Here is a 13,599-nt window from a genome sequence, read left to right as displayed (position 1 = left end):
GGGACAGCTGGGGGAAATATACCAGCAGCAAGAAGTAGCACAGGCAAGGCGCAGCCCAAAGGGAGGGCATAAGTTTCCAGTGCACCTCTCCCAACCCCCATTAATACAGAGAAGCTATTACACATACTCAGTGGTTACACCAAAAAGGAGGAAGGGAAACTGTTGGCAGAAGAATTTGTTTCAGGTTTCACCGCCCCGTACAAGAGCTCCGGGTGTTTTGCTTGTGCAAAAACCTAAAGTCAGTGAGAGACAACCAAACAGTGGCAAGGCATAAGGTGGCGAAAGAGCTCCTGTTGGGGAGGTTGGCTGGTCCTTTTCCAGAGCTTCCAATGGACAATCGCATAGTGTCCCCCTTAGGGGTGGTCCCAAAGAAGGAGGCAAGTTCATATTAATCCATCACTCGTCATACCCACCAGGCGAGTCGGTGAAGGATGGCCTTGATCCTGACAGCTGCTCCATGTTTTACGCATTATGTGTCATTGCCATTGGCTGCTTCTGCATTGTCTCTGTGATTACACCAGTAAGAAATCATTACTCTGAGATTATGGTGGATGTTCAAATATGGTACAGAGTGAAAGCTATGAATCTCCAATTCGCCATGTCACATGTGGCAATGCCACTTGACCGGAAGAACTACAATTCCGGCACTGCCAAGTACCACGCATCAGGAGTTAGACTAACGCATTTTAGTGCTGGTGTCCGCATCGATGCACTAAAATGCATTAGTTACGCATGATTACAGCTCCTAAGACTCACGTTGTGCAATGAGGCTCTGCAATCATTGCTCCTTTCTCGCTTTGCTGTCCTTCTGCATCAGCCTCCTACTGCAAGCATTTTTTTTTATTCAGCCAGTCGGGCCTGGAGTTTTGTTGCAATGGTAACCATGTTAAGAGTTGCTTGATACTTTGCAACTCTAGTTTCCCCACAGCCTGGAGTGCAGCTTTCTTAAAAAACAAGAAATATTAAGAGCTGATCAGGCCCGATGCCTTTCGGCCACGTGGTGGACTTCACTAAAGTATACAAACCTACAACAGCAAGTGCTGGAATACGTGGGTCTGGCACCTTCTGTTGTTTTCGGGTACATGCCGCAGTGATTGGCCAGGCGGCAGAACTCGGAGGTGTCTGGTTTCCTGCTCTGTGCCGCCGAGACAAGGTGCCTCCAGGTATGACGGACCCTGTGTGTGCCTTTGGAAGAGGTGCTGTAGTGGTGCAAGTTTATTCCCGCAGCTCCACCAACGGCTGGGCGAGAGCAGAATACATGGCACTCACCTCCCTCCTGGCAGAACCACTGCAACAGCCTCCCCCGACCCTCGGGGACATTCTGCTTTTAACCCAGTAAAGAAAACACGGAACAGCTGCAACGTTCCAAGTTTTATTTAAAATGTAGAGATACATATATGTGAATTCAAATTAAAAACAGACCTATGGATCGCCTCAACTTTTCCTCCATTGCTTGGTATTCAGTGGAGCGCGACCTGTTATGTCCTAAGAATGCAAATGTCACACACTTCAGTCGGGGAAATGTCAGCCATTTGCATTCTGAAAACTTGGCAGCTATGAACTTCACAGTTCAAGCCAGCTACTGGCAACGCTGTCGTCGAGACCTGGATGCCTGCAAACAATACTGCTCACTGCTGCTGCGGTATTTATTGCGCTCTCAAGACGGGTCCATGGGCAGTAAGGACGCGCGCAGCGCTCATTATGTTACGCTTGTGACTGCACTCTGCTTTACAGTTTCACGAAACCGCGGGGAACACGGGAATTCCGAAAATGAACCAGCAGGAGTTCGAGAACACGACGCAGGCAGGAGAACATCACATAAAAATAACTTCCTTTCAAAAGTGCGTGCAGTACACTACTGGACTTTACTGCACACTGTTCACTGACTTTTGCGCAGCATACAAAGAGCGGTTGGCTTCGCTGAAATTAATCTTTATCTGGAATTCAAATAAATGTTCAGCGCCCTATGGTCACGCAATGCTTGAGGGGAGTCCTGTAACCCCTACTAAGAATCGTATTAACGTTTTAGCAGGAAAGGCACATACATTGTATCAGCGTATTAATAGTCCGTGGTCTCTGGATCAACGCCATACCTTAGCAGCGAGCCGACACTCCGTGACTCTTATATTGAAGTGAGAAGTTGCTGCTTTATTCATTTCGACACAACTGTTGGCTATGACAAACACGGCTCCTTCTGGAAGCTTCACATCGGACGCGCGCAGGGGGTTGAACTCGATTAACTTGGCCTAATAAAGAAAGACAAAGACAGTGTTATGCGTCAAGCTTCTGAGATGGTGCACACCTGTCGCATTCTGGCCCTTCAGGCCTGAGTGAGTGCAATGATGAGGCAACCGGAGATGCCATTCAGCCTAATTAATGAGGGACAGTCGCACCTGAGAGGTTCCTGTAATGAAACACCTTTCTGAAAGGCATGCAGCCTTCAGTTCCAGAAGGTGTTGGGCACCAGGTGTACGTGACTAAGCAATACCTTGAAACTGGGTGACATGTTGATGTTATTTATATTAACGGAATGACCACTTCCTGTTTGTGATAATGCATTACCTTTTCAGCCCTTATGCATTAAACCTTAAAACCCAAATCGTACACCCAGTGTTCCATGAACAAGAGCTGGCACACGATAATCGCAACACAACACAACAGGTCGAGCCAGACTTCCTGTCTGCGATGGGAATACAAGCAGAAAATGAAAAACCACCCACAGTCTGGACAGGCAACACAAATATACACAGTTAGATCATTGCAAATGACATATACGGTTGAAGGCATGTACAGTAAAATGACAAAAAGGAAATTATTTGGAAATTATGTTCCGCGAAATATTAAGATGTTAATATTAAGATGTGCAACCTAAAGATTAAATGAACAGGAAGGCGGCACAAACTAGGGTCCTTCAAAGTGGATCTTTATGGAGATCCAGGTTACTTGCTGCCCTTTGCGCACAACTGAATCCGATCTGTGACACTTGAGAGTAAACTGCACACAAAATAATGTTTTCACAGTCCTATAAGTAGGCTCCAGCAGGGCCAAGCCCTGCTAAAGCAAAAATCAAATCAATTCGTGACCATCATGGAGCCCTGTAGTTCTATTCTTGCCGGCTGAAAGCAATTAGTGAGAAAGCCAATAAGTCTTGCCTTGTTAGTCGATTGACTTTGCAAATTGTTTTTGGTGACAATGTGCAGCACTGTGTAAAAAGCAAAATGCTTTTTGTTGATGAAAATAAAACGCTGCGCCGAGGCGGACACACCATTTTGTGGCGTGCACATTAGTCAGCACACATGCAAACGCCGGTTTAGTGAGCAGGTCAATTTTTTCGTTTTTTATTTACTAATCCAAGATGGCAGATGTCTCTAAATAAAAAAATTAAAAAAATGGTAACATGAAGGCGCTTTCTTAATTGTGGAGCCGAACAGCAGCAAATGGCAGCTGCTGAGCCTACCAAAAATAAAAAATACAAATAAAAAAAAGTCACAATGGAGAAGCAGATGGGGGAGGCGAAGGGGTACTGACAGGAGAGTGGAGGCAAGGAGGCATGGATGGGAGCGGGTAGCAAAGGGGAGAGGGCGAGAGAAGGAGTGATGGATGGGAAGCCAACCGGAAGGGGTGGAAGGAACGCAGAGGAGGCATTAGGCAGCAGCAGAGGGGAGGAGGAGTTACTGAGGAGCAGGCACGAGGAGAGGCAGAAACAGAGCAGGCAGTGGGAGCAAGGCGGAGCGGGCAAGAGGGGCGAAGAAGTAGGGAGCGAGTGGGAGGGGTTCACTGAATCAAATGCTGTAGAAAAGTCAATAAAAACTGAATATAAAAATGACTTATTCTTAGCAACATATTTATCTAATGAAAAGTGCAAGACTAACTATATTGTCTGTGAGGGATCAATTTGCTCTGAAGCCAGTTGTCCCAGGGGAACAACGTTTGCTTCCTGAGCCCAGTTCTCCAAATGGTCTAATATACTTATAGCAAAACGTTTTCCCACAGCTTCCAATAGTGGAATTTGGCAATAGTTTCCTGGGCCTTTTCTGCTTCCTTTTTTTTGCAGGGGGAAAATGACGCTCCGCATTTCAGCAGTTGAACGGCGGAAAAGCAGTGTCTGAATAGGGGTACCAGTAATTTGGTTCGCATTTCAGGGTTGTTTTTTGGTACCAGGTTTGGAATTTCATCTGGGCCCATCGCAGTAGAAGACCTTGCTCTTCGAATATGCCCCATTTATCTGATCATAGGATGGAGACTGGATAGATTTCAGATATTTCAAAGAAAACTCATATATGGTTTATGTAGGCACCAAATATAATCAGACCAGATTTCCTGTGATATCTCATTTGCTGTCGGGCCCTTTTTCAGGTCAGAGTTAAGAGCAAATATGCGCAAAAGCCCATGCATTTTTCTTTAAAGCCGTTTGTTGCAGGGAAGTCCAAAGAAGGTCTTGCTTTCTATACTTTAAATACCTTTGATAATATTACCTTTTCTCTTTCAGGGATTTATTATCTTTTTTGTGATTTGGAAAAAAATGATGTATTGTTTGTGGATTAGCTGTTTAATTTCGACTGACAACTGTCTTTCCATGTCATCCTTTGGAGCAACTACATATTGAAACCTACTTTTAACCTGGGTTTTTATGTGCTTAAGCACGTCGGCCATTAATAGCTCAGAGGTGGAAACCAGATGACCTGCTAAGACAGTCTTGGCTACATTATGAGGATTCCAATATATTTTTCAATTATTTGAACGAAGCTCCATTGTCCCAGTATTCACATCCAGTGGCCAGTCATTTTCACTTTCTGGGGGCAATTTAATTGTAGTTGAAAGGAGGACATGGACACTATATGGCGTATCTGTTACAGAGAAGTGTGATATTAGATGCAAGATCGCGTAGGGTGCAAATGTATAATCGATAATAGAAGCTCTACAGGGACCACGTCTGGTGACCTTCGCTGGGATGTCAGTATCTTTTCGTCCATTTAAAGTGATCGTTCCCAGCTGTTTTATTGCTTCCAAAAGAAGAGCACCTCATCTATCCCCTGTATTGTGTTTTGGAAAAGAAGCCTACGGTACACTCCTGCTTTCCTCAAGGCCTTTCCTAAAGATTCAACAGAGCATTAGAGATTTTTGCATTAAAGTCTTCTGTAATTAGGAGCCAGGAGGATTTTACTTAATCTCTTATTTCCTTTATGCTCACAAAGTTTCTTTAAAAATGCAATACTTGTGACTGCCTGGTGGCACATAAACATTAAAGACTAATAGAGAATTATCACAATACTGCAGTAAGAAATGAAATCTTTAACCATTGAAGAAAAATGCTTTCAGTCGTAATTGTTTGCCTTTTCCATTTCATTTAAATTAGCCACAGAGTAAAATAGCCAGGCCCCACTTGGCATTACCTCTGTTTGTTGGCACAGCAGGACAACTGAACACATAAGAGTTAAATATTAAAGGTTCTGTGAAACATGTTTCTTGAAGACATATCAGAACTGGATTTTGAGATTTAAGATAATTTATTTGGCTTCTATCGATCACTTCTATTTTCCATTACAGAATAATAATATTGCTCCTTTAGGAGTCTGGCTCAGTTTATGGTGTACACCGTATACTGAGTACAGTCAACCCTTAGTGATAGTGAAAAGTTGTTGAGATAGCAGAAGCTCTCTAGGGGTAGTTAAGGCGAGCAGCTAAAGCTTATCCAAGATTAATGTAAAAGCGTTTGCAATACCACAGTAGGCAGACAGTAACTTCTCACAAGAAAGAACCACACAAGTGTCGGAAAATAAAGGATACTTTATTACAGCACTATCACTAGTCTAACATTAGCATATCTTACTTTGGAGATATTACACACAAGACATACACAGAATAACCATCAGAAATAGCATACAAATACACAGGGCCCCAGGAGAGAGCCAAATCATATGCTAAATAAGTGGAATGTGAAACAGTGACTCCAGCCAAGGTAAGCGTGGTAGTTAGCTAGGGGCTGGGGACAGAAACACCAAAGGTAAATACAGTAAGTGACCCCAGAAACCAGGAGTAAGGTAGTTACCCACCTAGTTGTCCGATAGACTAACACAGAGAATAGTGGTTGGAGTTTGTGGAATTCAGGACCCTTCCCAGTGGACACCGAGGAAACCAGAGGGCTAGAGGATGGAAGGAGAGTGTTCCTAACCCAGGATACCCAGAAGACAGGAGTACCTACACCAGGGACCTGGATGCAGAGGGAAGAACGGACGCTCACTGAAGACTGCGGGTGACTCGGATTGTCCAACTGCTGTCACGACCTGAGGACCAAGCCGGAGGAACCCAGGGACGGATTCCAGACATGGAGGACCAGCAAAGGAAGGGGAGAGAGTCCGGCACCCTTGGAGGTGCCCAAGTGGTGCAGGTGGCAATGCCCACCCTCCTGATGAAGTTACTGCAAGTCGGTGGAGGGCGAAGTCCAGCTGCGGAGTCCAGGACCTGCAGAAGATCCCATGAGTTGCCTACGAGCTGTTCCTCGATGGTTGCTGGGTTGCAGGAGGGTTAGTGACCAGCCAGGTCACCAACAAGCACCACAAATGCAAACAAGAGTTGCAGATGAGTTTGCAAAGTTTTGGGGACCAGCAAGGTCCAGAATACTCTACCCAGGAGGGGGAGTCAGAGTTGGCCCTCAGCACACAGGAAGGCCAACAGAGGTCGACGGAGCACCCACAAGTGACAGACACTGGACACAGGGAATCACAAGGAGACCTTACCAGCCCAGCAGAACGGAAGTCCCACGTCACAGGAGCTGCAGGACAACGGCTAATCTTCACATTGAACAGTGCTTGAGGCATGGGCTTCTTGAAGCCTGAAGATCTCCTGGAGGTAGAGTCAACAAGCCTTGGCAAGTGCAAGAGTCACGATGCACAGTGGTTCCAGTACGGTGGTAGGAGCAAGAGCCCACAGTCTCTCAAGTTGGTTAGAAGAAAAGCAGGCCCCAGAGAAGGCAACAGACTCACCACAGAGAAACAGAGCCTTCAAATGTCAGTGGACAGCAGACTCCACCAGCTGGTCGATGTTGTCTTGAGGTGCCTGCGGTTGCAGAGGAGTGACTCCTTCACTCCACAGGAGATGCCTTCGTGCTTCCTGGTACAAACAGAGCCCTTGTGACCCTGGAGTATACACAGCCTTGGATGTGGCAGAATTCTTACAGGATCTGGAGAATCAATGTTGCAATGGTAGCCTTCCCACCAGAAGCAGACTTGTTTGGTTCCAGTGAAGACCAGCTGCAGTTCCAGAGGCCAGGAGCAGAAGATGTCTTGCAGAGAGTTCCTTTAGGAGTCTTGCTCGACGAATCGGAGTTCCCACTCCTGAGGGGGCTGTTAAGTAACCCTAAAAGGGGGATGGTCATTATCAGCAGTGACCCACCTATCAGAAGGGGTCAGAGGGGGTCAGGGACGTCATCTGCTTGGCCTAATGAGTCAGATGCTTCCAGGGGCCTCTGCACATCTTATTTCCAAGATGGCAGAATCAAGAGGCCACCTGGCAGAGCTCTGTGCACCTCTCCAGGGAAGGAGCTTGCCAGGGGGGGTGGTCAGTCCCCTGTCCTTTGTGTAGTTTCACGCAAGAGCTGGAACCAGGAGTTCCTGAAGTGGTGCAAACCGGATTATGCAAGTAGGGCACCAAATGTGCCCTTCAAAGCAGTCTGGTGGTACTCAGACGCCACCCCAGAGCAACCCACCCCATCCCAGTCATTAGACACCAAATACACAGGGAGAGGTGGTCCCTTGCAGGAAATCCTTTGTTCTGCTCCTCCGGCCTGAGGCTGGCCCACCAGCAGGAGGGCAGCAGTGTCCGGTGTCAGCAGCAGTGTGGCCTGGCGGCTGGACCCAGTCAGGCTGCACAGGCAGAACTGAGGGACCTTCTAAGGAATCCCGAGAGTACATGGTATCATGGAACTAACACTGGAATCAGTGTAGTTGCATGATTCCCACATGTTTGATACCAAACATGCCTAGGTTCAAAGAAGCCATTAAGTAGCTGGATCACTCGTGTTGACGGTGTCCACTACATACCTGAAAATAGCTTACTCACACTTACAGAGTCCAGGAATTGGCCTGGGGTCTGTAGGGGTAACCTGCCCACGAGTAGAGACATGGACCCTGCCCTTGGGCTGAAGGGCCTACCAGAGGGGTGACTTATAATGTCTAAGTGCAGTGGTCAGGTATGGAAGTGAAAGGGTGCGTGCACCATTTCACGCAGGCTGCAATGGCAGGCCTGCAGTCACAGTTTGCCTGGGCTCCCATGGGTGGCATAATACATTCTGCAGCTCATGGTGGACCCCTGGTGTACCAATGCCCTGGGTACCTAGGTACCATATACTAGGGACTTAACGTGTCGGCACCAGTACACCAATAGTGGGTGTAAGAAGTTTCCAGCAAATAATTTAAGGGAGAGAGCACAATCACTGGGATCCCAGTGAACTACAGTTCAAACACACTGACATCAGCCAAACAGTGGGTAACTATGTCAGAAAGATGGCACTTTCCTACAGATCCTACAAAACAAATTTTGAATTCAAGGTGACTGTATTGTTACTGCTCAGTGCTCCTGGAAGAGATGCCCAAAATGTATCTTTCTGTGGATAGTGGTCAGGATATTGTTGTTCTTGTCTGTTACAGACCCCACAAGTGTATGTAAGTCTCTCAGGCAGTCTGAGAGAGATGTGTTCACATGGAAGGAGCCATCTGAAGTACTGAAATTCATACTACCCCACTTTACCCCTCCCAGGTCCTGATGGTTAATTATAGGGTATATTTAAAATCAATTTTTCCTAAAAAAAAAAAAATCAACATGTAATAGAATAATGTCTGGAGCCAAATTAGACCAGCACTCTACTCATGCAAAGGTCACGTTATTCCTATCAGGAAATTATACCCTTTTTAGGAGACAGATTTCAGTAGCGAATTGATGTCGTAAATTTAAAATCTCCCTGTTTAACAGTGCCTCATCTCCTACAAACTAAAAACTAAAGTATATTGTGCTAGTAGCTGGCTGGGAGTTTAACATTTTATTCTCATTTTCCAATAAAATTTGAGATAGCACAGAATTTCGTACTGCCCTATTTAATTGAGGAGGTCTAAGTGAATAAAAGTTGGGGGCAAATGGGTTTAGCCTCTTAGTCCTCACTAAAGTTAAATTTTGTTCTGGCGCCTCATAAAGGAGGTCCTGGGGTTGATTAGCATTATCAGAAACTGGCTTGATTTACAGTTTCCACTAAAGATTCTGTCCCATTAGCCTGTTTGACTAGGGGGATCTATTACAGGAGTGTGAGAACTCTGAGTGACGACCTCATCACCTCCCAGTATATTAATGATCATATGAGCTTTTCCCGATGCTGAGTTTCCCTTATGCATTATGTCTGTAGAATCTGCGGAGTCAGCTTGAGCGTGAGCCACTAGTGGAGCTTCCTCTGTAAAAGTAGATATAGGTTGTTCAATGAACCTTACTTTCCGCCTGCTTTTTTTGGATAGCTCCCGGTTCGTATTGTTTTTTACTTTCTTCAATTCTTTTTTGCTGTTTTCTTTTTAAAAGTCGTATCCCCTGTCTCAGTGTAGTTATACGTGTGAAATTAATTCACAAAATAGAGTTTGGAGTCCCACCGTTTCTCTGAACTGCTCATCTACTGGGTCTAATAGTGACTAGAAAAGACCACCTCCACAGTACTGTTGAGAGGGATGTGCATGAGTCGAAGCCCAACTGGATTTCTAATTTGTATTGGTGCACGTAACTGAGTTCTTGCATCAGGAGATTAGACATCTTGGGGGAGGGTGCTAGATTATAAAGTGTTCTGCATGCTGACGGTACCTTTTTTCCCATTAAACTACCATAAGGCCTTTAGACATTGAAGGGGCTGATAGAGCAGAAGGTGGAGAATGCAGGCTGGCATGCAGGCATCCTGTCCCTGTGAGAGTCACCAATGCAGAAGTCGCGGTTGAAGGGACAGCGAGTGGGTGGACAAAGAATGCAACTTTCCTTCTGAAGAAGTTTTATAGTAGCCCGAAGATTTCACACACCTCTGGCTCTCCATGAGACAAGCTGACGTCACAACTCACTTTTAATGCCTTACCACCAAGCATGTAGAGGAGTTGCCAGATAGACACGTTCTGCTGTCAGACGGAGTTTATAATAAGAAAATAAATAACGTGAATTTATATAATTAAAAACTGTATCCTACTTACTATGAGGTTATAAAACACCTTTTTCATTTGTAATGACCATGCCTAGTTTTGGGATCTTTCTTGAAGATCTCATCATCCACATCTTGATAATCATTTAGCCCTGACTAAGACTATGGTAATGGAAACTACTAAACCAGTGGAGAAATAATCAGTGAAACATACTACATCATAATACCCCGATGAATGTCCAACAAAGGATTTTCCTCTTGATTTAATATGCCCTCGAGAAATTAGAACATTATTCATTATGGCCCATTGTAAATGAGTCCTTAAGTCATTTGCCAAAGTATAAAAGGGGTGAGGGAGCACACTGCATGGCTTACTGGGATGCACCTGCGCCGTGGGAGTAGACCAGAAACCTGAGAAGACTGTGAGCAGCAGTACTAGCACTCCCAAATTTAAGATATTACTCTAAATAGAAGAACAAATATCCTGCAACAGGTGTCTAGAGACACTCAGCACTGACTGCACCTACAATGGTGAATCCTAAAGACTTTCGTCCATTATGACTGTTATCATGCACTGTATTTACCCCACACATCTGAGCGAATTGTGTGCTGGTATGCCAGGCAGTGTCCTCCCCCTCTTTTCGTCATTTACCAAAGTACTTCCACACCTGAAGTTTAATTGAAGACTCTAAACCACCAGAGAAGACAAAGGCCTTTTGCTAGAAGTTATAGAGAACCTCATGTGTAATACCAAACTGAGGAATTACCAATATTGTGGGGTATGGTAACTCCAAGATGCAAGATCCAGGACCTTACAGGGGTTTTCAGTCAGGAATTCTAGACCCTTTTCCTGCATGACGGTGTACTAGGTAGTCCCTAGAGAATTTTCGACAGATAAATTTCCTTGGTGCACTGTTTCCCTCATAGTTCAGACCCAGTTTTCTGAAACATAGATATTGGTGGCCTAATTGTTAGCGCAGTAGTTATTGCTTTAAAACTTACAACTACATTACAGGCCACAATTCTGTGCAATCGTCTGCAATACTATATTTTGGGCTATCTTTATTTTTAAACATTGACTTCATCTGTTGCGCTGAGAGTGCCCCTTGTTTTTCAGTATTTGGTGTACCTGATTCAAGCAATCTTTCATTTTTATAACATTTTATGAATTATTTTCTGTGAAACACATGATTTTAACTCATTTTAACTATCTTGAACAGGCGCCACAAGTGTCATTCACGGCTGCCATCTTTTTCCATTTAGTGGTCTAGTCTTCCTGCATTCATTATGTGTGCTTAACCACAGTTCAATTGTGGTTGCAAAGACGGCATTTGCAGCGGGTGCACCATTTGGCACATCAATGACGTGCTAATGGCACACATACGGCAAGCCCGATCCTCATATGGTTGTTGACTAGAAATGCTGCGCCTCGATCATATGAATTCTTAAGCATCACCGAACAAGACAAGAGTTGCAAAAGATGTTTCCTCAGACAAATTTGTCACCATGGTTTCAGACCGGTACAATGCTGCCCCCTGAGCTAATCCAAAACCCTCTCTGGGGAGAATCTATATCACGAGAGCAAAACCTTTTCTGCCTCACGTACACAAAGGAGGCCAGCCATAGTCTTGGAGCTCTGCTTAGTAACACTAGATCAGGAGTTAAGTGCAGATTACAGGTCGGTGACTATGCACTAGAAACGCACTTGACTATTTCTGCCTGACAGAGACTTGGCTAACCAAAGGCTCTGCTCCAGTCTCAGATAAATCACTTCGGATGATTATAAACTAATTCATATGGAAAGAGGAGGAGGAGAAAAGCAATAATAGCCCACAATTTTTAGAGATTACTGTTCATTCCATTCAATCTGCTGTGGACTGCGACATCCAGGCTTTCTCTAAAAAATAAATAACACCAGTCTGTATTTTATATTGCTCTATCAGCCATCCAGCTCATCTAACTCAAAGCTACATAGCAGTAAACGCAATTAGACAAATTGCTATGGAAAAACAAATTACAATGCTTGTGGACATCAACTTTTGGCACGAAGCCACTGAGTGTAATTTTTAAATGACCTTGACGTTTTTGATTTACGATTACTTAATACTAAACCCCGCACATAAAGAAGGCCTTCTCTTGGACCCCAGTAAGGTCTACTTTATGCCACGGAATAGTGAACCACCTTGTTCCGTTTATCTGGATCATCTTAGGATTCTATTCTTCACCAAGATTCAAACTTCTGAATTCAACAGATGAGTCTGGCTCCAATGTACACAACACAAGTGGAAAGATGTCAATCCTTTTAGAGCATCCCTGTTTCCATCACCCTCCTTGCAAATGATTCGGTGCTTCTGGTACGCAGACCAAACACTCTAATACAATTACTTTTTTGGAAGACTACGGAAAAGAAACCAGCATTATGACCAACAAAGAGAACCACAAGCTTGTGGTCTTGCCTCCTTGTTGAACTTGTTGAACTTGGCCATCTCTACAGGGTCACCCCCAAACTTGTTCCTTTCTCCCCTCCTATTTTGCTGAATTTGCGTTTTTTGGTCTTAGGACTCTGTGCAATTTACCACTGTTGACCAGTGCTAAACTGCTCGTGCTAACTCCCTAAAACATGGTAAAAATGGCTTACACCTAACTGGATATACTTAATTTAGTCTTATAAGCCCCTGTAAAGTGGTATACCATATAACTAGGGTGGCAAATTAAATGTTGCTAGTGGCCCACAGAACGTATTGTTCCACTCACTTAAGTACCCCTTTCAAATAAGTCTCAGGCCTACCACTGTAGACTGCATGCTTTTTTAAACTTCCAGTTTGACTTGGCAAAATAAACCTTTTGTCAAGCTAAAACTCCCATAGGGCAGGGTATGTTGTTAAGCTTTACATTTGCTAGTAGTGAAAAACTCACAAATTCATTGTCACTACTGTGAAGCCTACCTCTCCCGTAGGATAATATTGGATTACCTTACTATATTTAAAAAGTGATAATGTTTGTTTGGGAACAGGTAGAAATGTCAAGGTTGGTGTCTAAAGAATTGACATTTGAAAACCCTCTTTATTGGTAAAGTTAAATTTGAAGTCACAATTTTGAGTCCCTGATTTTAGAGGCTAGGAGTTTTGCTGTTAGTCAAATAATCTTATGATTTTTTTGTCTCCAGCTTTGAGTCATGGAACTGGTTTCTTTGAGATTATAATGTTACGTTGAGCAAAAATTGTGCCTGAAGAGGGTTACATTGTCATGTTGTCTATTGTCAAACAGTCTGTATGTTGTGTCAATGTTAATTGTATTTTGCACATCAATGCGTTATGTAAGGTAAGGATGTTATTTGCTTTCATCTGAGTAAAAATTTGCCAATTCTCTGATGTGGATGACGTGTTGCTTTAAGAAAAGTTTGGCTAAAAGTATGTGCACAAAAGTGATTAAATAAACAAATATGT

At 44.2% G+C, this 13,599-nt stretch overlaps 1 protein-coding gene across 2 annotated transcripts in view; it reads right to left on the bottom strand.

Annotated features, from left to right (window-relative positions):
* Positions 1 to 13,599, bottom strand: part of GALK2 (galactokinase 2) — an 849,252-nt gene that overhangs the window by 370,473 nt on the left and 465,180 nt on the right. For both annotated transcript variants that reach the window (XM_069222509.1, XM_069222510.1), the window contains exon 7: positions 2,094 to 2,246. In XM_069222509.1, coding sequence (XP_069078610.1) covers positions 2,094 to 2,246 — 153 coding nt within the window. The remainder of the gene's footprint in view (positions 1 to 2,093; positions 2,247 to 13,599) is intronic.

The sequence above is a fragment of the Pleurodeles waltl genome, chromosome 3_1 (genome assembly GCF_031143425.1).
Source record: "Pleurodeles waltl isolate 20211129_DDA chromosome 3_1, aPleWal1.hap1.20221129, whole genome shotgun sequence".
Classification (NCBI taxonomy): domain Eukaryota; kingdom Metazoa; phylum Chordata; class Amphibia; order Caudata; family Salamandridae; genus Pleurodeles; species Pleurodeles waltl.
This window is presented reverse-complemented; position numbering and strand designations above follow the sequence as displayed.